The following is a 22,128-nucleotide window of genomic DNA, read 5'->3' on the forward strand; positions in this document are numbered from 1 at the left end:
GTTTCAATTCATACTTGAATGCATTGTTTATTTCGTGCAATCGGCTAATATATTAAAACACAATTTGGATTTCTAAAGTTGACTTTCAAGGGAAAAAGGCCCCAACAACGCAACCGCAAGAAGCAGGCAACTCGAAATTTTCAATAGCGAAGGGAAAGTAATAATCGTAGGGATTGAAGACCAAGAAACGGTGGAAAATGTTCTTCTGGATACACTTGGATTCGTAGCAAGACGACACCAACGGACAGCTGGATCCGACTTCGACGTCACATTCCTCAATGCGAGCCGATTGAGTGAACAGGTAGTCATAAGACTCGACCTTGTTGACGATAACTCGCCATTTACCATCAACATTAACAGCTCGCATAGGTTGAACGTAGGCAGTAGAACTTGGGCATAGATAAGTTTCTTCTTCTAAATCTTTCAAATCATCGACCGAATTGGACGTGGTTGCTTTAACGTCTTTGTACAGTGCCAAGACTTGTTGGTAATGCTGGTCTAGCGCCTTCTGGACATCGTAGGTTGGATAGTCTGGATCAGACAGACACCACGGCTTGGGATTGTTCTTGGCGCAGGCAGGTACGTCCTCGTATTTGGCTGCCGGATAACCCGGTTTGTAAGGTGGCGGGACGTACGATGATTTCCTGTTGGCCATTGTGACGACCATCATGGTAGCAAAGATCTGTTGGTAGAGCATTTGAAATTATGACATGTATTGAAGATGCTGATGTTTGTCAACTTACCAAAAGTTTAAATGCCATTTTTTCTTTCGTTTTCTTTTTTTTTTTTTTTTAGAAAGGTTTGCTGTTCAGGCGGAAGGTTGTGCTGGAATCAGCGTTTGAAAATCGTCTGACTTTTACAAGACAATAGCGCTCTAATTTTATACCTGTCCGTAGTCTCCGGGTATGATGGGAACACCTGTGGAGCAGTGGTGGTCCAATGACGGAACAGCATGTGAGCTGGTCCTAAAGAAAACGAGAGTAAGGTCTTCGTTTATGATTGTTACCTTTGATTGATCAAGCGTGAATGAACGCTACGCTAACGTGTCGACGTGTTAATTGCGCAAATGGCTTTTTCAATTTCTTTTAGAGAACACAGGACACGCTCACATCAATTTCGCGCTATTGGACAAAATTTCCATTTTCACTTGACGCAACTTCTTTCAATTTCTATTTGTAGGTTATTCAGTTTTCAATGACACTTAAGCGATTGGCCTTCCCAAGGCGCCAATCAAGCGGGCGGGAACCATGTTACGAAATGCGTTGCAACCAAGGCTGGTATTTACTGGATTAATTGCCAGTTTGACACAGAAGCGTGACAATTGTTTTTTTACTTGTAGTTTTACACTTTCTGAAAGGATAATAAGGGAAGAATAACGTTAGAGAAAACGTGCAAGGTGTTTACTAGTTAACGCATTCTACAGGCCAACGGATAACAACTCTTGCTAGTTGCCTTACAGGGTATAAATAGTGATGGTAGCAACTGACAAATACCAACAGTTTCCAACTTGACTTTCAATAGCAAACAGCAAGTTGCAACAATTAGCGGTCAACTTCTTTAGGCTACTACACTTTCAAAAGATGGCACTGCAAATGGTAAACTAAAACCTTTTTGTAGTGACAAATTTTTAATGAAATTTAAATGAATATTCCTAATCGATTGGTTTTTACATGCAGATGTTACTTGGTTTGATGATTGTTGCCGCATTGGCCGAACCGGAGCCGAAGGCGGAACCCGCTGCAGATCCACAATATCATCCGAAATACGAGCCCAAATATCCCCAACCATCGTATCCCAAACCCTCCTACAAACCCAGTTATCCTGCATACCCTGAATATAAACCGAGTTACGACTATTCTTACAAGAAAGACAGCTATTACTGTGATCCTCGTGCTCCTCCTAGGTGCGCCAATTCATCCGCTACGTTCTGCCTCAGTGACTACGAATATCCATCTCGAGAAATTCAGGTCAATATAATTTTTAAAACATATTCAAAAATTCAAGGTAAATAATTCGATGCATTTGTCAATAGTATGCCATCGAATACGATTCACTAGTGTTGAAGAAATACGCTGATGTCCCTGTCCAATCGGCTGACAATTTAGTGGATGGCGTTAGTTCTTCGGAAGAGGACAAATTTGATTATTCCCATTACAACGGCAAAACCTTCGATCAGAGCAACTGGATCGGAGGCGCAGGATACATCTGCCCTAGCGATGTCATTTATGCCCGACCTAAACGCGCTTTGAACGTTGAAGGTGAATGGCGTGTCATTGTGCAAGACGTCGCCTATTACACTCAGACTCAGCGTGTTGAAACGTGCTTGTTTGCTGGAGCATCGTGTCGCACTTTGGCCCCCTGTCACCGCAGCTCATGCGTCCAGAAATACGTCTACCATCGCATGCTTTCCTTTGACCCGTGCAATGCCCAGAGAGGTCTTTTTATTGACATTTACAAGTTGCCATCAGCTTGCTCCTGTCGTATTCCCGCTTGATTGAAACTCCATCACTGATGACTCTGACAAAAAGACAAATTTCTGATAATAACCCCGAAAGTGGAATAATATATATGAATAAGAGGTTCTTTGATGTTTTTCTTGTTTTTTCACTACTACGCATGACTGCTTGTAATTATCATGGTGTATTTGACAATTAAAAAATCCAAAACGTAGTATACTTTAAAAGGAAAAAACTTCATAGTTAGATAATATGTCGATGTCCATAAGTTTTAGTATTGGGGAAAGATGTTCACATAAACGAGTGGGAACATTTGATGGAATAAGACTTTCAATTTCTGGAAAATGACATAAAACAGGCAGGTTACAGCATTGTAGAAATATGTGCTATTAGCATATTGTCTTAAATGACAATTTTTCAATCGATCCAGTTGTAATCGATTACTCTAATAAAAGAACCCCAAGGCTCTGCCCCAGGGCTATCGCTTAGCTGCCAAGTTTATTATAATTTTATGGCTTATAGCGACTGTTTAGCAACAACCAGATAAGGACGAGTCTAATAATCTATCGTTGCTAATGGCTTCCATGTGAGTAGCACATGACTGTGGGGTGGTGGGTGAGAAACTGAATTTCGGTTATTATAGCTGCGTTTGTAAGAAATATGTTAGAACGATTATAGCTTGGTTTCGCGTCAATCATTTGGACCGTCATGTGAAAAAAATTTATGTGAATCAACTTTCATTAGATCGTATCAAGGGTACTTTCGTTCATTATTTAAAAAATGTGTATGTATGTGGTAATTCTCGTTACCAGGTTCTATTGAGCTCAGAAACGTTCCGGACCTCGATTTAAACTAACTTGGTGTCACAGTGTCCTGCTTAGTTGGGAAAATGTTTACTGATCTTCCGCCAACTTCATTTCAAATCCATGGGTTATTCGTTTAAAGGAGTTGTAATTGCTGGCTGTTGCTAAAGAAGAAGGTGTGTGAACCAAAACCTGTATTTTTTTGGTTTTACACATATGTAAAATGATTTGTGATGACACTTCAGCCTAGCAATGAAAGTTCGAAAGAAGTTTCTAAAGAAAGCAATACCAGGAACAAAAAAGAAGCTGCTCTGTATCTGATGGAAACAAAATGGTGGTCAGAGAATGAGTATTGATTACTGTCTCATTTTTTTGCAACACCAACATCTGTTTTGTTAACATCTGGAGTACACTTAATTACTAGTGGTGTTCCCAACATGAATGTAAGCTCTTAAAATTTTATTAATTATTTTAACTGGGTAATAAGATACTTTTTCTTCTGTGTTGATTGTGGTCCATTTCAGTATAGAAACGTTCATTAGCGGTATGAAAACTCAAAGCCACTGCCAGGAGACGTTTTTGCATTTAGAGTACGTGTCGATTCGATCACAGCTCAAACATGCGACGAGGATGGATCGATTCCTGACCCAGATACCAGTGTTTCCTCTGGCCATACTTTTCTGCTTGAATTCCTGAACAGGAAAATGTTTAGGGTAACTGGCTACAAAAGCTCATGTATTTACTAATTTATCTGACACAGTTTTATCTAATAACTGACTGGAAAGCTGCAGAATTGAAGAATTCTTCCTACACTTTGTCAGCGGCCTATGCTAAAATGAAGCCTAATATCAGTGCGTTCTCTCTCGAAGAATGACAAGTACGTATCAAATGAAACCCAGTTGTTCACAATAACATTATTCTAAAACTTCGCGTAGTCCAGCATCATCGGTTGATTTATTAGTTGAAATTCCTCTAAAACTTCAGACGTATTCTACAGTTTAAGCGTTGGCAGGTGACACTTAAAGTTGAATTTAATTCTGATTATGATTAAATCTTATGGAGATTCGCCTGCGAAAATTTAGGCATCGCCTCCGAAGTTTGAATGTGCCTAAATTGATTGTCCCACGAAAACATTAAGATGGTTTCTCAGCGTGTTAAAGATGTCGCAAGTTAAATCTTCTGCTTCAATCAACATTCATTGAAAAACCGTAATAATCGAGAGACGACGAAGCAAACCATTGAGTACATCGAAAACAAATCTAACCCCTCTGACTTGTTGCTCTTTAGGGCAGTTGTTGTGCAGCAAATATCAGAAACCAATTAGCTGTGTATTATACGTTTTCGGGGGATGACTTTGATTAGCAACCTTTTAAGGAAAAAACGAAAAAAAAACATGGAGCGTCGAGTTCTAGTTCTACTGGAAATCGCGTGCCGAAAGAAAATGGTGGAAAATCAGATATTATTGCAGTAAATAATTTCAAGCTGAAGAATACGTTTCAAATTCGCTTTTCGAACTTTCTCTAGTCTATTTTCGAAAACCCCCCACATCCTGGCGCTGTCCTCAAATACCTCGTTACAAGGGAAAAAATAGTAATACGAAATGTTCAGCTATTCAAGTCATGAAGATTCCCTCATTGGAAACAAATTTTAGTAAGTCTGAGAGTAAGAGTTTGTTGAAACTCTGAAGAAATACTGTACTTCATCTAATCTTTTTCTCGTTAGAATCTTGCAGCTTCCAGTTTTTGTCTTTATTTTCCTACTTCTCCTCTTGTTAAGGGACAACCAAACTTGATCTTGTTCTTGTGATGGATTTGGATTATTGGTAAGTTATGCTTTTATTCTCGCAAACTGTTTATTATACTGTTGTGGAACCTGCTTTTCAACATTTTCTAATATAGCAGTTTGGCAAAAGTTATTCCTTACCTGCACGAATCTAGTTAACCAGGACCCATTTAATGCTTATTCGCCGTGCCAAAATTTGTATCATTGACATGTTTTCAAAGTAGAGCAAGATTTTCAATTAGATTAATTTTTTCACTTTTCTTTTTTGGCATTGTTGCAATGAATCAAACGCAAAAACTCGCTGATTGTCACTGTGATGAATGGTAATTTTACTGTTTTTTGTAGGCAGGAAAATGTCACTAACTTGCTGATTGATCTTATTTTCAGTAGAGGTTATAACTTAGAATAAGGACTGTGCAGGTGCAGGATGCAGTTATAGTGTAGCTTTTGTCGTGAGGTAACTACATATCAATATTGATTAATTTTTTTACAAATTTAAAGAGAAAGCATATTACCTAAGAGGTAATCCAAAATCAACATACTGATAAGACAAGAAGGGCATGACCTGGAAGAGAAAGTTTACTACATCTGCCCTACTTCAGATGCCATTATATTTATAGTGCAAGTATTTGAAAAACCTTGTTAATTACTTCTTAGTTAAAAAAAAAACTTATACTTTCTAAAAGTGGCCATCAATTTTTGTGAGAAATGGCACCATTCATTGACATTACAGAGGTCATCATTTGAGTAGAGAAAAAAAAAATAATTGTAATATATATCATTTGACTTTTTATAGACTGAGGAGGAATCCCACTTCATCAAACAGTTGTCCTTTCCAGTAAATACAAATCTTTATTGCATTTGCTATTATAATAACAAATCTGTACAACAGAAATTCAGGTGAAGAAGGGATACTAGCTTAACAATCAAATACAAACAGAAAAACTGGAAGATGTAAAGAAGGAAGAGTCAGCAAAGAAAGCAAAATAACAGGACAGGAAAAAAAATGAATCTACCCCAAATACCCCCATTGTGGTGAATGAATTGTTTGTTAGCTTGCTGATAACTGCAGCAAATATGACTTTCGTCGAGGAAAACCACGTCAGCAGTGCCAGTACCGAGTCTGTATCACTTTTGGCCCCAAGGTATTTGTATAAAAAATGTGTCTTCTCAAATTTCTTTCGTTGTTAACTGAATCTTGTTTAGCAGAAAAAGGTTGAGACAGTAGCGGAAGTGGAGGAAATAGCCGTAAAACTGGGCTTGAGAATCTCGAGCACGCAATAAGCAAACGGTATTTACGCAGATTATCTTGCACGCAAAGATAATTAGTCAAATATAATTATATTGCCTTAACATAATTTAACCTTACCATTCGCTTGAAACAATATTTGGTCATCCACTGTTACGGACCACAATGTAAAAATACGTCGCGTCCGAGAAGTAAGTATTGCAGTGACCGATGCGGGCTAAAATTGGTTTACTGAAGCATTGTAGAGATCCTAAGAAGGTTATCCTTCGAATTTGTTGCTGGAGCCACGTGTTGAAAATTTGAAATCCGTTGTCGTCTATTTGGTTCAATGACACTGATGTATGCGAGTATCCTTTAGTACAGGAAGTCTTTGAAGAGACTGAAGAATCCTGTTTTATTAAAAAAAAAAAAAAGTGTCAAGCATAACAACTGGGAGAAACTTGGAAAGCCAAAATTAATATGGAAAGAGTACGCCAGTGGCTTAAACTTGATGAGTTGTTCGGGAAAAAAAACGACAGTTTTGGATTGCCATGGTTCAGCGAGCTGGACTTTTACCATTTATACTTCATTCAGCTTTCAACCATGAATTGATGCAGCAACAATACTCCGGACACAATGACGCCACTGTAGAAACCGACGAGATCATTGCAACCAATAAAAATGGCATCATAGAAGACCATTTCACGTGCTTTTTTTTTGCTATTTTATACGACTGTCAATTCATTCTCTGGTGTAATGTGTCTCTTGACTTTGTCTACTTCCTTCTGATTGATGTTAAGCAATTCTTTTTACAACTCTCATATGTTCTAAATTAGGATAATAGATGGCGCTGTTGTTGCGCCTATGTCTTTGTTTTGTAATATAACCAAGTGCGACAAGTGAATGCCGTGTCCGAATATTTGTTAACTGTGTTACTTTTCAATAATAAGTTCGATACAATTAAATGGTGTACTTTCTACTTTTGAGAGTTTTCATTCTTGTGTGTGTTTTTGAAGTGAAGTAAATCAAATGGATTATTTTTTGTGCAACAGGTAAACTTGTGATCAGCTATGTCAGCTGCCAAATCCAAAACTGTTTGCTACCTATGGCTTTTGCATTCCCTCATGCTTTGCTCATTGAGAGGTATAAGACATACATTTTTACACTTAGAATCCAATAGCCATGATTCTGCTTTAAAGAATTAGCTTGTGAAACCTGAATTGCAAAGGATGCCGACTGGAGAAAATGACACATATCATAGGGGTTGGAATACCATCATCTCATTCTGCTACTCTTTATCCATTCATCATGTTCTGTCAGTTATGATCTGACAAGTGCAGCATATGTTGTGTTGCAAACCATTAACCATAACCATTTCAACAATCTTCTCGTCATTTCTACTGAGCCTATTAAGTAGCAGGATTTTGTGTTGAGAGGTGAGGTATTAGACTTATATGTTGTCAATTAGTATCCAATTGGCATGATAAGGCTTTTATTTCTAGCTCGTGGAACTAAAAGGGAAAAAGGATACTGGCCTTGAAGGAAGATCACCAACGATGCAAAATTAATGGATTGGAATACCTCATGTAATTCTTATACTCTTGGCCCACACATCATCTCATGTAAGTTTCAATTTCCTAAAAGCTGCTTTTTTTTTCTATTTTGTGTTGTCAATGGTTAACAACCACCGTTTCAGCAGCCTCCTTTTCTTTCTACTTTGACAGTCAACAAATGATTTCGCCTCGCCCGTCGCCCCGTCTTCGCCTCGCCCGTCGCCCCGTCTTCGCCTCGCCCGTCGCCCCGTCTTCGCCTCGCCCGTCGCCCCGTCTTTGCTTCGTCCGTCGCCCCGTCTTCGCTTCGTCCATCACCCCGTCTTCGCCTTGTGGTCGCCTTGTCATCGTGGTATCTTTGTATTTTGTAATGTTTAGTGCTAATTAACCCGTTGGCTGCCACCCACTTTGATCCCCTTTTTTTTTAAAGCTTGTTAGGGTCCGGCAGCGCTGTTCTGCCCAATGGTCTATATGCCATGGGTGGGACAGTTGCACAAGCCGTGTGGCTCAAAGTCGATCGTCGAGGCAATGTACCAGTAGGGACTTTCCCTTTTTCGATGCTTTGATGGTTGCCTGGAGTGTACATTCTCACAAAGGCTTCTGTCATCGTGTCAGCCCGGATTTGTCGTAGGACAAGTCCCCCTTGGTCGCTATCCATTCGATAGCGATGTAGCTAGCGTAGATTTAGTGGCGTGGCAGCCAACGGGTTAGTTTTATGTATGTGTGTTTTGTATTGTATTGTATTTAAAATCTAAAATCTTGTGGTGGATTTGTGGGTGGATGGAGGGACAATAAAAATTAGTTACATATATTTCTAATTTGAATTTATTTCCTTGAATATATATACATATGAACCTAGTTTGGGATCGAACCCTTGACCTCCGGAACGTCAGTCCAATGCTTTACCATTAATCCAACTTTGACATGTTTAAGACAGCAATTTATTCCTTAATGTCCTTGTTTGTAGTGCATAAGTAGATATGCAAACAAATGTGGACTGCTATTGTCATAGGTACAATTGGCACATTGGTTGAGTGCTTGACTGGGATTCCAAATGTCTGAGGTTCGATTCCCAGAAAAAGCATGCCAATTCTACACTATCGTAAAGTGTGTTCGGTTAATGACTTTCATCGTTTCGTCTAGGGAAAAGATGCAAAGAAATTATTTGAAAAAGAGTACCAATAACTCAAACGGAAAAAATTTTGGCAAAAATAAACAAATATTTTTTTTGTTTTTCATTTTTTTTATTGTTGGTACAACATACATGTACAACAAATTTAACTGAATTGAACCACCGGGGAGATTACCCGGTGCGTGGCTAAGAGAAGCCGGAAAAGGATGGAAGGTTTCGGACAAGTTTTTACGTGAGCGATTAACCGTTATTCGGATTTGTGGGTAGCCTCTTCGCCCTCCAATGATATCTCAGAACTTGAGGACCCCCACGTCCCCTTTCCGGACAGCGCACTCACAACCTTTGCTGCTGATCACAGTAGGGGCATGACCCCCTGCGGGCTTATCATAAGTCAAGGGGAAACGGGGCCACAGAAAAGAAGGGAGCCCAGATATGCAATTCAATTTTTAAAAATATATAAATAGTTTAATGTGGAAGGAAATAAATGAATCTTGAAATTGCCGGTCGTCCTTCCAAACAGTATCATTTTTTTAATCTCTTGTCTCAACCAGGAACTTCTTCCAATCAAATATCATTTTTCTCCATCTAGGCAGAAAAAACAAACAAAACAAACACATATCAATATAAAAATATCCTTGAAGCAAATTAAGAAACTTGCCTTACATCAATTTTACGCTGAGCATATTTCTAAGTTAAAGTTTTAACTAAACTGCAGATCCAATTACTGCATAACATAGACGGTTGATAACAGATCCTGCAAGAACTTCCTGGAGGTTTAAAAAAGTTTTCAGTTAAAAATTACGAATATCAATCTGTCTGTAACAAATACCTTCCATGGGAATTTTTTTGGTATAACATCAATTAAAGGCTTCGCAAAGATCTATATTTTGAATACAAAAATAGGTTACAATTGAAGGAACTGATTCCATAAAGTAATAACATTATACATTACACAATAGTACTTACATCATAGAGTACATAATACCACATGCATGATACTTCAAAATCCATTTGTAGAAGGAAATAGTTTGGTTTTCAAAGTAGAAATCTATAATCAGATAAGACACTCACAACTTCAAATTGGGAGATCATTCTGATATGTAAATACATTAAACTTGTTATCTGTTTGTGGAAAAGCAAAACAACATTAATGCAGATCTATGTTGAACATGTAAAAATAAACCTGAAAACCAGCTGTATATTAGAAATCATCAATTTCCAGAATCCTTCTTCCAGGATGATAAAATATCACACCTGGTTTTCCAAAAGCAGGTAAAAATTTCCTAAAAAATTATTCTTACCGAACTCAAACAACTGACATACCATGAAGGAAATAAAGTAGCGCGAAAATTGCATATGGATAATAAAAGTGGAGAACAAAACCACAATTTCCAATGATATTATTATCTCAGGGGTTGACGTATTTATGAAGCACACTGTAAGGCTGCTGATAGTGGGCGTACCTGGAGAATGAAAACATTGTGTGACAGAAAATTGAACTGAAAGAAATATCATGCAAACATATTGTACCATTCAAAGGATGTCTGGTAACAATCCACCTTCAAACAACAATCGAGTGTATCATGCAAATAATCATGAAAATAAGTGTCTCTCAGGTTGTCACAAAAAAGTGGCAAATTTTAGTGTTGCAACCAAGAGAATGTTTAAAATAGAATGCAATCTACATTCAGAAGACAACCAGTAACAACTAAGGCGTAATGCCTAAGAATTTCTACCAGAAGACGGCTTGTTACCTTGGCATAGTTACAAAATTCAATCCTATTTATTAGTGATCTTTTACTTACTTTACTTTTTTGTTTTATCCAACTTAGTTTTAGGAGCGCTCAACCCCTAGCTTCGCATGAAGGAGGAATGTCAGGAACCGAACGGGGTGAGTGCCCCTAGCTTAGTCGGGCTTAAAATATTGACAACATTGATGATAGCAGGAATGCAGGCTAAGGTTCAGCAGCTGACAAGGCGAAACCCTACCACATACAAAAAGCAATTTATTTTACATAATAGCAATCTATTAATACATACAGAACGATAGCAATACTGAACAGATTATATCATACCATTAATATTTGATGAAAAACCCTTTAAAACACTGAACAGGGTAGAAACGTAACAAACACCAATTTAACTTGTCACTCGTAATATTTATCATGGACGCACGTAAACGCCATCTAGTTTTTCCTCCTGAAATCCAAAGAAAATAAATTTTACTTTGAAATCAGTAAAATTTTTGCTTTCAAGTGCTTGAACTTTACTGATCTCAAATAGTTGAATTCCAATTTAAAACATAAAATCCTAGAGTATCAACTACTAGTTGCAAGACGAGGCGCTAAATTACAATAACTAATATTGTAGACAACAACAAGTTCCATGGAGTAAAGTAGCCTAGTTTTCACAAAGAAACGAACGTAACTGAGGTTTCAAATAGAAGCACTGTATTGTACTGTGGCATTAAACTACTATTTATTTTCATTCAGCTGGGAATTGAACCCCATACTTCCGACATACTTAGCCGATGCTCTACCATTAAGCTATGAATGACATTACTGTCAATTCGGGTTATTGTTGGGATCCATTTCTGGAACTGTTAATATATATATAACTTTCGTGAATGTAAGTGCATTTTTTAAAAATCAGGAATTCTATGGTCACTTCTTATTTTTTTGTTAACTGTAAATGCCCCCTCCAATAGATTGCCTAAACATATATAAATATAGAAAATAGTTGAATTTGCTGTGATTTGAGTTACTGACTTTATGCTTCTCGGGCTCATGTTTAACCAGACTACGAAGTAAAGACCACAGTCCCTTATACCTCTGTTGAAGCTAGGCTCCTGCCTACCGCTAATAATATTATTATTACCATTCAAAGTTTAATAAATTAAATATGAAATATTTTGATACATACAAGAAATGGTGCAAATTCAGGAGTACAATTAGTATATTAGTCGTGGTACATATTATTGTAAAGTTGTCTTACAGATGAAAACCAATGCAAAAACACTAATAATTAACATGTTTATATTTATATCCATTTCAATATTGTTACAGACTTTTCACCATTTTTGACACCTGCCATGTTTGTACATACATCATTTGCCACTATTTAAGCCCACGTTAATTATACACTCCTTCAACCCATTCATCTGCATTTGTAATTGAAAGAAGAAATAAAAGGCTTATCGCTCCGTAAAATGAAAATAAATGAGAAATTAAAACGATAAAGACGACGCAACATAACGGAGATCACATATAAAGGATTTCAGGACATTTTGTCACAGCGAACGCAATCTGGGCTAGAAAACATTGATGGTATTTAGCAGCATTCACGTGTTGTTTGTTGCGACCCGACGTTTTGTTGACAATCTGCTCACAACTCACGTCCATTTTGCAAAAACGATCTCAGAATACACGGCAACAAGAGTATTGTACAGAACAACACACCGTGCACTTTTGGTACAAACGAACACAACTATAAATATTTATTTCGCAGTAAAAATATTTTTTTTTAACTTTGTTTAGACTTCATTTCTATGTGTTCCGGTTATGTTCGAATTCAGTTCCATTTCTTAAGTACCTCGGGCAACAGGTGCACTGGTAGTAGTTAGGTGGCTACATTCGGATGGCAGTTGTCCTGTTTGTTTGCGCATTCAACGTATACGATACACAACTATGCCGTTGAGTCTAGACCAGACCCGAGATGATGGTCAGTCGCAACGGTTGGAACCGACATGACCCGATGTACATCGTGATGGCTCCACATCGATGGACTTCTAAAACGGATAACGACTGACGAAGCAAAATAAAAACCCGGATGAAACAATGCTTTGGATCTACTTGCAAATCGCTTTCTTTTTCTACTTAGCCTTTCCACCATCCCAATTTGTCCAGATCAACCTGTTATGTCCCTTCACTCACTCGCATTACGAAGGTCCCAAAGAAATGCATTAATTGCCGTATTTCTTGTGGTTGGTGCAGAATTAGCGAGTGTCCTGTGATAGAACTCACTTTTCGAAATATAATCTTCAGTACCGGAAATGCTATAACAGTGCTAGGATGTTTAATGGGAAATTCTATTAATTTATACAAATTCTATTTTCTTTAGCTTACATTACACTGTTGCCAAAGTACTTTGCTGTGCTGGCAATTCCTTTTTCCGGTATCATCGAGTGAAAATCTCAGTGAAACGTAGCCAAAAATTACGACTGAGTTACAGGAAAAAGATGGTAAGACTATAAACTAATAAGTTGTTTAAGCTATGATAGAAGTCTGGTGTAGTTTTATAAAAATATTACTCGCTGAAATTAAAAAAAAAAATAACTAATTGAAATCCTTTCCTGGCAATGTTAAGTACTAGGTTTAAATACAGATCACCAAAAATAGTGTCTCAATTCACATACCATTTTTCTTCTTATACCATGCCATAAATGGTTTCAGAAATATGAATGCCCGACAACCCGAGTTTTTTCGACTGTTGGATATCAAAAGCAAAAATAATTAATGGTATACTGAAACAGGTTGAATTATTCACTATATTAATAGACATTTCAATAGAAGAAATTTCTTTCCTGAGTTAACAAGTTACCTCTCTTCCCACCCAAGTCACCACATTTTGCAAAACTTTACGCTGAAGTGGATCGTTCCTGTCAGCGAAAGTGCTTCAACCAAATTCGGAGGTTTATTTGGCCAATTTTCTGTATAATATTCCTCATTTTTGTCAATTAATCAATGATTTTTTTTTTACATGCTTTACCTTTCTAGTTATTTCGCACATCACAAATCTTGACTGGACGGGTTTGGTCAAATATCTGGTGTTCCCAATTCATCACAAGTGGACGATTACGAAGTAATCTACATTCGCCATGACTAAATCTCCGCCCATAAGCGTCCTTTGTCGAACGGGGATAATTTAAGCACGAAGCAGCTCACAAGACAACCATGCTCAACATTCTTTCTCTGCCTACGTGAAACATGGCAATTACACTAAAAAATGTATGATGAATTACAGCCATCAATTTCTATCATACAATTTTATTGGAAATAAGCTAAGAATGCGACCTTTCTTATGGCTCCAACTACGAAGACGGTCGCACGAAGCAATGGATTACTGGGCAGGGCAATTGTAAAAGAACGTCCCATCAGCACAGGTCATTTTCTCTACATCGATGTTGTAGTAGTAGCCCTCAGTCAATGTAGCGACGACGACATAACAGTTAACATTTTCTAATATTCAAAGTAGGAAGTAATTTTTTTACAATTTTTATACAGGATGGTTACCTGATCGACGAAGGGAAACCAAGTGAACCGAGATCCTGGTGGTATGAGCATACATAAAAATGAGCAATGCAGTCTTAGGTTGCTAGATTGGGAAAGTCCTATGATAGTGAAACATAAAAAAAAACAAAAAAAAACAAACAAAACAGTTCAAATTCAAGCACAAGACAGCCAAGGGCTGCAAAATACAAAGAGGGAAAAAAGAAAGTGAATGGAGGTAAATCCAGTTACCATGAACTAGCTTATGAGAATACATTATACATCACTGCTCATTTGACTGGTAACATCCTGGATGACAGATGATTATGGCCATCAAATACAGATTAGTTTAGCAGCTGCAACACAAAAACACTAATTTTTATTTAGAGGTTATCAATGAGGTATTACCCTTACAAGTTAAAAATTCAAGTTTCACACCTTTGACATGCTTTCCACACTTTTGGTTTGGCCATTAAGTTTTCTGTAAGCAAAATGCATTTAGATTAAGCATTAAAATACATATTTTGTCCCATTCAGAAAAAAATTTAAACGAATTGTAGTTGAGTCAAATAATACCTAGTAAAACAACAGTTTAGACTTTGCATGTATCATAGCGCCATAAAACGTGATATGTCCTGGATAGACTTAAAGCACGTTGAAAAACGTGCTGATCTAGAACGATCAGCAAACATCTTGTTTTTGAAAAATTAGATACGAATAACTAAAATGAAATATAAAACACATATGTCAAGTTACTTTTGAAACAATTAATACGCAGACATTCACGCAGTGGTTTTCTTACCTGTTTTTGAATTTTTCTAGTTTTTAATATTAACCACGCACCGGCAAACACCTGCCATTCGTCTATCACCAATGACTGCCACTATTTCCAAACTGCCGTTTTTATAAGAAGCCATACTGCTCTTAGTTGCCAAGTCATCTCAATTGAGCCGTAATAAAAAAGTCCAGTTTGGCAACGTTCATTCAGCAATCAGTACCGCCCGGATATTCAAAAAATCTGTGAATCTGATCGAAAAGACACCAACTCCAACCGTTAATTTGTTTCGTAGTTTGTAAGTAAAACCTGGTAAAATGTAAATTTATTTTCGGGACATTGTGAACTGTAAAATATTTTTTGACCATCTACAAAATTAGAGGTCCAAATATTCATCGTCTAAAATGGACCATCCTATCAAAAGCCTTCAAGGGAAGACCAATGTGTTGGAAACATTGCCTGATACCTATTCTTGTCGGATGAGTGCTGCAGAAATAGTAGAGGATCTAAAAAGATGTTTTAATCCAGAGAATGAATTTGTTAAAGGTCAGGAGCTACAGCAGATTATAGTTTACTATGCTGAACAAACAGTTGAACCTGTTGGTTGGCAAGCTCTGTGGATGTCTGATTCCAAGACAAGTTCAACTTTGAAAGCAAAATTTAAGAGTCCGATGTTAGTTGAGGTTTGCTTGAACATCATTGTGCCTGGAATTTCATTGATTCACCTTATATGTAATTTTTTTTAGGTAAACAATGTGGACTATCAGTCATTGGAAGCCTTAGTTGAAGTTGTGAATGAAAACAACGAAGAGAAAACCACAGAAACAGTCCTTTTGACTGAACTTCACTCCTTAAAACACCAAGAAAATGATGCCATCACTATTGAAGCAACTCACAATGCCATTCAAAGGATAAGATTTTTCTACAATCACCTTCTACTTCCTTGGGATTGTGATGTTCAGGAAGACTGGTTTCAGTTTCATCTTCCTGTACGAGTTGGCATGTAACTCACCCAAGATACTAATCTTATTAAGTGATTGAAAGTAAGATCATTCAATTTGCTCATGCAGGTTCTGTGAATTGAGATCAGGCTTGCTGAATCAAGAAACAGTGGTACGATACCATTACCTTCTTTCAGAAGCAAATGAAATAGAGAAGAAATTGCAGGAAATGGCCCTTAAAGTTGAATTATGTGATGAGGAAATGGAGGATGAAGTAGTTGGAAGTATCACTGAGCTGAATTCAAAACTTGAACAGATACAACAGGATGTTGAGATTATTCTGAACCCTTCCACCAGGTTTCATTCATACTTTTTGCTTATAAAAGAATAGGTGAAAATTATGATTTGTTACAGAATGCTTCTCTTTGGTTCAAAAGTGACTCGGGTGAAACAAAATAAAGACCCAGAAGTTTTATTGGTAGTTCAGGATCAAACATGTATAAGCCTTCACCAAACTCTGAACCGTCTTGAGTCAGAGTTTAGCCCACAATTGAACATCAGGTACCATGTCTACGATTTATTTATTTAATTTTTTTTAAGTTTCCATCTGATGTCTTTGTTTTAAGATGTTATCCATCCTTGCAAACGGCATTGGACGACTGCCGAGTTGATGATGTAATCGTAATCTCCAAAGGAATTCATAATCTCTATAATGTAAATTCATTTCGTCACGGTGGTACTTTAATTGGTAATAGAATTATGAAGAAGTGCTTTTTTTTTTCCTTTTTTTTTAAATATATATATACCTTAGTCACTCTTAATAACCCACGTTATTATTATCATTATTATTTTCTTCAAAGGCATTGGCGCTAAAGAGGATATCGTTGTCCATCCTGGTTCAAATATAGAAGTGGGTCTAACTTTTGATGACGGAAATGTTATTTTGAAGAATTTCACGTTATTAGTCAACAACAAACAGTCTGGAATTGCCGTAAAGGTAAAAGCTTTTATCAAACAAAAAGAACCATGAACTTACATTGATAAATTTGCTCGCTTAGGGAAACGTGTCTTTGGAAAATTGTACGTTGAGAGGTTCGAGCTTGTTTGATGAAACGAAAAATGGTGAAAACGACGTCGGTTCCTGGAAGGGCTTTTACGTTGCGCCACAGGGAAAACTGGTACTTAAACAAAGTCGCATCGTTAACTTCGATGTTGGGCTGCGAGTGCGAGCCACTGGCCAAGTTTTTCTCTCTGCTTCGGAAGTCGAATCGTGCAATATTGGAATATTAGTAAGTTTCCATTTCAAACCAAATGAAACCTCTATCGCTAAATAGTTATGGAACCCAATTCTTGAATTCAGGCAGAACAAGAAACATCCATCCATATAAGCAACTGCGAATTCAAGCAGTGCAAAGAGTATGCTATCGGTGTCGAAATGGATTCTGATTCCATCGGAGAAACTCTTCATGGAGAATTAGAACTGTTACAGATGCAAGTGTTTTACCTAAGAAACAAAAAATTTTGGAATTGAACTTATTTTTTTTTTCTTCGTCCAATAGGGTTCCAGAAACTTTCCGTATTAACGATTGTCGCCTTATCGAGAACGAGGTTAACGTCAAGCTCGAATACTGATTGCTGCTGTCATCAGCGTTTTTTATTCCGCAATATTTTTCGTATGTTATATTCCAGGATTACATTGAGCAAAATTAATACATTTATGTGCAATTTTCAGTCAAACCAACAACGCTGTAATTGGCGATAATGTTCGGTAGAAATTTTTATGTTGCCAGAGCGTTCCTTGCTCATTCCTAACAGCTTACCTTGCTTTTTAAAAAACTCTTTACGAATCTCTTCAAAAGCAGCATCTACTGGAGGTGCCGTTTCTTCCAGTAGTACTACATTGTCTTCACTATCGACTTCCGCATTCGATAACATGGCGACGGCAAAGTTCAAATTATTCATTGCTGGAAATTTCTGTTCCGCAACTTGAGCACCAACAGTTACTTGGGCGAATGAGCAATCATCTGATAAAGCAGACTGGAAGTTACGAATGAACCATTGCAATCTTCTTTCTGACTGAGCGCGAATCTTAATTTTCACACTATTGGTATTGTTCTCTAGCATGAGGATACAAACATGCCCATACACTCCGAGACTGTAGAAGCATTGCATAAATGTCCAGTAATCCATGCCTAACTTCTTGGTTGCCTTTTTGAAACTCCGGAACGCGGATGTGACAATTGTTGATACGACTGCGTCCCCTTCCGACGTTAAAAGTGATAACAGTCCAAAAATATTTCTCCGGAAGGACATCGGGTCTGTAACTCAGAAAACCACATTGAGCTTTTATCAAAAGAAAATAGTTTAACTTCATTACCAGCTGTTGTCGGACAGAAATCCATATTCTTACTCCCTAGATCACTAAAATGCAGTCGAACGTTACCCAAACTCGATTGGAAAATTCCAGCGAGACTGCTAGACAATTTAAACGTCAATAATAGACTGCCCATTTCCTCCTCTATATCTTTGAATCTTGGGATTGATGTCGTGACTATTTAGACAGCCCGTTAATGTAAGAACAAAATATTGTACCAAATAACAAAATACAAATACCGATAACAATGAGACAGGCATTATGATCCAGCGTTCCACTGAATGATTTAGACGTTTCCAAAAGTTCTTGCATCGAGAACCCAGTAGATGGACTCGGCACATTCCTCGAAATTTTCCCAGTGAGGTAATAATGAATATGATAGTCCATATTCTCGTTTAGTAGTACGAAACAGCACGCAATGTCAGACAATGTCCTGAAATTAAGCGTCAACATATCAGTAAAAGGTTAGTTCGTTCGACGACATAGCCTGGATTACGTACTTTCCACTTATGTTGGTAAATGCACTACCTATAACCCATGAATCTGTCATGCAATCTAGAAACTGCCACATTCCAGATATTTCCACAGGATTGAAAAAATCTCTAGCTTGAACAGCTTCACGTGCAGGTGTTATGGAATCTCCTTTTTCTAACTTCGTCGTGTATGACGGCTATAACATAATAAAGTTGAATTGCACACAACTATATGTATGTATAAACATAAGAAGAATACCTACCGGTTGCAAATTGTTTGCCTTTGCTGTAATCATGTCATTTAGAGCTGTCAAGGCACGAACAGCTAGAGATTTCCTGAAAGAAATTTGTTTTTCCAGGAGGAGAAGATTTCCATGTGCTTTCTTTGCTTGAGCTTCCAAAGCTTGAGCAACACTGCTTAGTGCTGATTCACCCTCCAACAAAGGTTGATCATCTTTGTTCTTAATGTCCCAATCAGATTCGTGAGTTACAATGACTTTCTCTTGTTGTAGTTCATTGTGATTCAAATGGAGAATCACTTGAGGGTAGCCCAGCAACTTTTCATCTTTGACTTCAACCTGTTTTGCATCAGGCCATGCTTTGATGACCTTAAGATAAAATATAAAAAATATATTCAGCAATATATACATATATGCAGTATAAATATAGGAAATGACAAGATACAGACTAGACAGTGCTTAACTTACAGATAAAGTCTGGAGGTCAATAATAACACAGCCTTTGGTAAACGAAATGGCAATGAGAAATTCTTTGGTAATACCGAACTGAAAGCTGTGGTAAAGCAAAATTTCAGAACAGTCTCTAAAGGGAAGCTGGCAACATTTTAAAAGTTTTTTTTGAAAAAAGATCAGAATGTTTCCTTGAGAAGTAGCTGTAACCACCATGCATGCCAAACCTCTATTTTCATCTGGAGAAATTGAAAATCAGGATTATAAAATAGGAAAAATCATTACTATTTACCTAATTTCAGCCTTGCTTTCAAGGCTGCAGTCACTTGAGAAAAGCAAACTTCTGGGATATCCAACTGATATGGATCAAGATCCGTTCGGAAGTTTCCCGGCATAATGGATTTTTGACAGACACCGTTGTCGAGATAGAACAAATTTACTTAACGATCAACGGATGTCAACAACAGCTTACGTCGTCTGCAATGGCAAAATGCATTTTACATAATACAGAGAACACAGACGACGTCAAATGGAAAACGATAGACTCACTGTTTGGGTTAAGGGTCCATATCATATGGAAACCAAGTTCGTTGGTGTTATCGATTAAGGACGGCGCCTGAACGTTGATAACACATCAAGTACAAACTTCCATGTTCCATGCGCATTGCGGTCACTTCCTTTGCGCTTGTGCGCCAGTTTGCATCGGTTGCTGTAGTAGGAAATTTAACAGTTTATCGAGACGCCATGGAATTACCTCATTCTCACGACGGAAAAAAACATGTGCCGGTTCCAACTGGTAAACTTTTGATTTATAAATTGATTGTGACACAAAATAAATGGTTATTCATTAAAGGGAGGTATGTCGTTGGCTGCACTGATCTCATGATCGGACCTAGCCAAGAAGATGGTTGCTTTCTTCGAATTTACTACCCTAGTCAACTAAAAGATACCCATGTAAATAAGTAAATATGCCTATTGCCTAACATGCTGAAGTGGTTTGCTAATGTTTCAAATTTTTCAAAGGAAAATTCCTCCCGTTGGGCAAGCTGGCTCCCTCACCAAAAGTACGTAGAAGGCTACACCACAGTGCTAGGCATCATGCCCTTTTTTGGCAAGAAGCTGATATCGTGGGCCTTTGGTAGTGAAAAAGTGTGCACAATAGAAGATCTAGTCAATTAATTGTTATATTTTTGAACTAGGAAATTCATACATCCCTGTGGTGGTAGATGCAGAGCCATGTACTGAACAAAGATTTCCTGTGATTGTCTTTTCCCATGGTCTTACTGCGTGCCGAACGGCCTATTCTCTTTTCTGCTCAGATATTTCTTCCCATGGGTTTATAGTGGCGGCCATTGAGCACAGGTGGTTTTTTTAAAATAAATGTACGATACAATCCTGCTTTCAACGAGTTCACTATTCCTTTTTATTACAGGGACGGATCCGCGTGCATGACTTATACCCTTGAAAAAGAACCAAACGCCAAAGGAGGTCTAGTCGAAAAATGGATTCCGTACAAGCCGATGCAATTCGAAAAGGATGATATGCCCTTACGACAAGAACAGTTGCAAATTCGTACCCGAGAATGTAGTCAAACTCTTGATTTGCTTTTCAAACTGGACGAAGGAGTTGAACTGGAACATATTTTGCACTCTCCAATGAATCTCGGAGCATTCAAGGTTTTTATCGCACGCAAATTTAAAAGGTTATCACCAACGCTAAAAATTGGAAAAATAAATAAACAGGGTGTAATGGATCTGAGCACGCCTGTGATAGCAGGGCATTCATTCGGTTCTGCAACCCTTTTACGTACGTTGGCCGCCGATAAACGCTTCAAGTAGGTTGTGCTTCTGTTGCCAAAAACACGGACCTGTAAATTTTCACGATTTCACAGAATTGGACTAGCCATGGACGCGTGGATGTGGCCACTCAAAGACGAAATCGAATTGGCTAAAAGTATCGAACAGCCACTGTTGTTTATCAACATGGAAGCCTTTCAAACTGCCCCCAATTTAAAAGCCATGAAACGCTTTACTATGGATGCGGATCACACTGAGCGTCGTGTTGTCACTTTAAAGTGGGTATTTGTTCGACTATCGAAGCATCCGGCGTGCCGCACTAACCATCTTTCTTTTTTTAAAATCTATTTTCATTCTAGAGGAAGCGTCCACAAGAACCAAGTTGACCTCCCATTTTTATTGCCTTTGTACCTGAGACGCTTGACAGGATCTCATTCGGCCATTGACCCCGTCTTGGCTATGGAATTGAATAACCGTATCTCAATGCTCTATCTGCGCAAACATTTGGGTAAGTTGGTGCATCAACCATGTGCTATCACTGAAATGTAAATGATTGTTTATGACAGGCCATCCAGTGGATGAGGAACATTCGAAGCTGGTGGAAAAACATACCGAATGGTTCTACGAAGGAATTCCCTAGTCAAATCAGCCAAACGAAAGCCGTTGTGATGACGAAAAGATCCGACGCAGTCACACTTTCGTTACCTAGAATAGATGAAATTGTTTCTTTTGCAATAATGAAATGGCTTTCGCAACCCTATCTCAGTCTTGTTTTTCTTTGTTATTTCTCTATTCTACTCTTGCCTGTTTTTCTCGGCCGTATTTCCATCGAATTCATGAAAGAGGCATAGACGATGCCGAC

The 22,128-nt window shown here is 37.8% G+C and overlaps 5 protein-coding genes and 3 long non-coding RNA genes across 34 annotated transcripts; 4 read left to right on the forward strand and 4 right to left on the reverse strand.

Moving 5' to 3' along the window:
* Positions 1 to 7: 7 nt before the first annotated feature.
* On the reverse strand, positions 8 to 866 carry LOC116931764. The gene is made up of 2 exons (XM_045180303.1): positions 744 to 866; positions 8 to 682 (listed from the first exon to the last, which is right to left on the reverse strand). The coding sequence occupies exons 1-2, from the start codon at positions 759 to 761 to the stop codon at positions 86 to 88; spliced, it is 615 nt and encodes a 204-aa protein (XP_045036238.1). The 5' UTR covers positions 762 to 866; the 3' UTR covers positions 8 to 85.
* A 574-nt stretch (positions 867 to 1,440) lies between these two features.
* On the forward strand, positions 1,441 to 2,582 carry LOC116931747 (neurotrophin 1). Its single transcript, XM_032939386.2, has 3 exons — positions 1,441 to 1,595; positions 1,677 to 1,967; positions 2,033 to 2,582. The coding sequence occupies exons 1-3, from the start codon at positions 1,581 to 1,583 to the stop codon at positions 2,492 to 2,494; spliced, it is 768 nt and encodes a 255-aa protein (XP_032795277.2). The 5' UTR covers positions 1,441 to 1,580; the 3' UTR covers positions 2,495 to 2,582.
* Positions 2,583 to 3,005: 423 nt separating this feature from the next.
* On the forward strand, positions 3,006 to 8,615 carry LOC116934320. Of its 16 annotated transcripts, XR_006652294.1 has the most exons (13): positions 3,006 to 3,435; positions 3,505 to 3,702; positions 3,784 to 3,972; positions 4,045 to 4,136; positions 4,195 to 4,271; positions 4,342 to 4,467; positions 4,547 to 4,909; positions 4,982 to 5,364; positions 5,429 to 6,186; positions 6,251 to 7,412; positions 7,469 to 7,705; positions 7,772 to 7,891; positions 7,994 to 8,615. It is a non-coding gene; the product is annotated as an uncharacterized LOC116934320 (long non-coding RNA). The 16 variants fall into 16 exon arrangements; XR_006652298.1 differs by having other exon boundaries at positions 3,784 to 4,271; positions 6,251 to 7,236; positions 7,322 to 7,412; XR_006652300.1 differs by having other exon boundaries at positions 3,784 to 4,271; positions 5,429 to 5,879; positions 5,934 to 6,186.
* A 672-nt stretch (positions 8,616 to 9,287) lies between these two features.
* On the reverse strand, positions 9,288 to 11,169 carry LOC116931663. 3 transcript variants are annotated; one of them, XR_004399088.2, is made up of 9 exons: positions 11,027 to 11,169; positions 10,757 to 10,936; positions 10,482 to 10,510; positions 10,275 to 10,414; positions 10,135 to 10,205; positions 9,918 to 10,073; positions 9,781 to 9,831; positions 9,615 to 9,718; positions 9,288 to 9,536 (listed from the first exon to the last, which is right to left on the reverse strand). It is a non-coding gene; the product is annotated as an uncharacterized LOC116931663 (long non-coding RNA). The 3 variants fall into 3 exon arrangements; XR_004399087.2 differs by having other exon boundaries at positions 10,482 to 10,683; XR_004399089.2 differs by lacking the exon at positions 10,482 to 10,510.
* An 800-nt stretch (positions 11,170 to 11,969) lies between these two features.
* Positions 11,970 to 15,155, reverse strand: LOC116931661. Of its 8 annotated transcripts, none has more exons than XR_006652310.1 (12): positions 15,021 to 15,155; positions 14,795 to 14,939; positions 14,657 to 14,699; positions 14,471 to 14,574; positions 14,243 to 14,340; positions 14,024 to 14,188; positions 13,719 to 13,948; positions 13,551 to 13,659; positions 13,366 to 13,436; positions 13,076 to 13,170; positions 12,827 to 13,005; positions 11,970 to 12,754 (listed from the first exon to the last, which is right to left on the reverse strand). It is a non-coding gene; the product is annotated as an uncharacterized LOC116931661 (long non-coding RNA). The 8 variants fall into 8 exon arrangements; XR_006652313.1 differs by having other exon boundaries at positions 12,827 to 13,016; XR_006652309.1 differs by having other exon boundaries at positions 13,076 to 13,436.
* On the forward strand, positions 15,146 to 17,675 carry LOC116931649 (protein nessun dorma). Of its 2 annotated transcripts, none has more exons than XM_032939239.2 (10): positions 15,146 to 15,291; positions 15,374 to 15,676; positions 15,740 to 15,996; positions 16,064 to 16,291; positions 16,349 to 16,495; positions 16,561 to 16,682; positions 16,795 to 16,931; positions 16,993 to 17,223; positions 17,295 to 17,425; positions 17,494 to 17,675. In XM_032939239.2, exons 2-10 carry the CDS (start codon positions 15,398 to 15,400, stop codon positions 17,564 to 17,566), a joined length of 1,605 nt encoding a protein of 534 aa, XP_032795130.1. In that variant the 5' UTR covers positions 15,146 to 15,291; positions 15,374 to 15,397; the 3' UTR covers positions 17,567 to 17,675. The 2 variants fall into 2 exon arrangements, with proteins under 2 accessions (XP_032795130.1, XP_045036240.1); XM_045180305.1 differs by having other exon boundaries at positions 15,287 to 15,305.
* LOC116931646 lies at positions 17,561 to 20,162 on the reverse strand. 2 transcript variants are annotated; one of them, XM_032939236.2, is made up of 8 exons: positions 20,020 to 20,162; positions 19,763 to 19,947; positions 19,489 to 19,709; positions 19,045 to 19,389; positions 18,809 to 18,978; positions 18,548 to 18,741; positions 18,312 to 18,485; positions 17,561 to 18,252 (listed from the first exon to the last, which is right to left on the reverse strand). In XM_032939236.2, the coding sequence occupies exons 2-8, from the start codon at positions 19,863 to 19,865 to the stop codon at positions 17,663 to 17,665; spliced, it is 1,797 nt and encodes a 598-aa protein (XP_032795127.2). In that variant the 5' UTR covers positions 19,866 to 19,947; positions 20,020 to 20,162; the 3' UTR covers positions 17,561 to 17,662. The 2 variants fall into 2 exon arrangements, with proteins under 2 accessions (XP_032795127.2, XP_032795128.2); XM_032939237.2 differs by lacking the exon at positions 20,020 to 20,162 and having other exon boundaries at positions 19,489 to 19,699; positions 19,763 to 19,904.
* Positions 20,128 to 22,026, forward strand: LOC116931654 (platelet-activating factor acetylhydrolase). The gene is made up of 9 exons (XM_032939255.2): positions 20,128 to 20,266; positions 20,324 to 20,424; positions 20,494 to 20,608; positions 20,670 to 20,832; positions 20,903 to 21,146; positions 21,213 to 21,304; positions 21,362 to 21,544; positions 21,626 to 21,774; positions 21,833 to 22,026. Exons 1-9 carry the CDS (start codon positions 20,128 to 20,130, stop codon positions 21,904 to 21,906), a joined length of 1,260 nt encoding a protein of 419 aa, XP_032795146.1. The 3' UTR covers positions 21,907 to 22,026.
* The last annotated feature ends 102 nt before the right edge of the window (positions 22,027 to 22,128 follow it).

This window comes from Daphnia magna, linkage group LG10 (assembly GCF_020631705.1).
Source record: "Daphnia magna isolate NIES linkage group LG10, ASM2063170v1.1, whole genome shotgun sequence".
Lineage (NCBI taxonomy): Eukaryota > Metazoa > Arthropoda > Branchiopoda > Diplostraca > Daphniidae > Daphnia > Daphnia magna.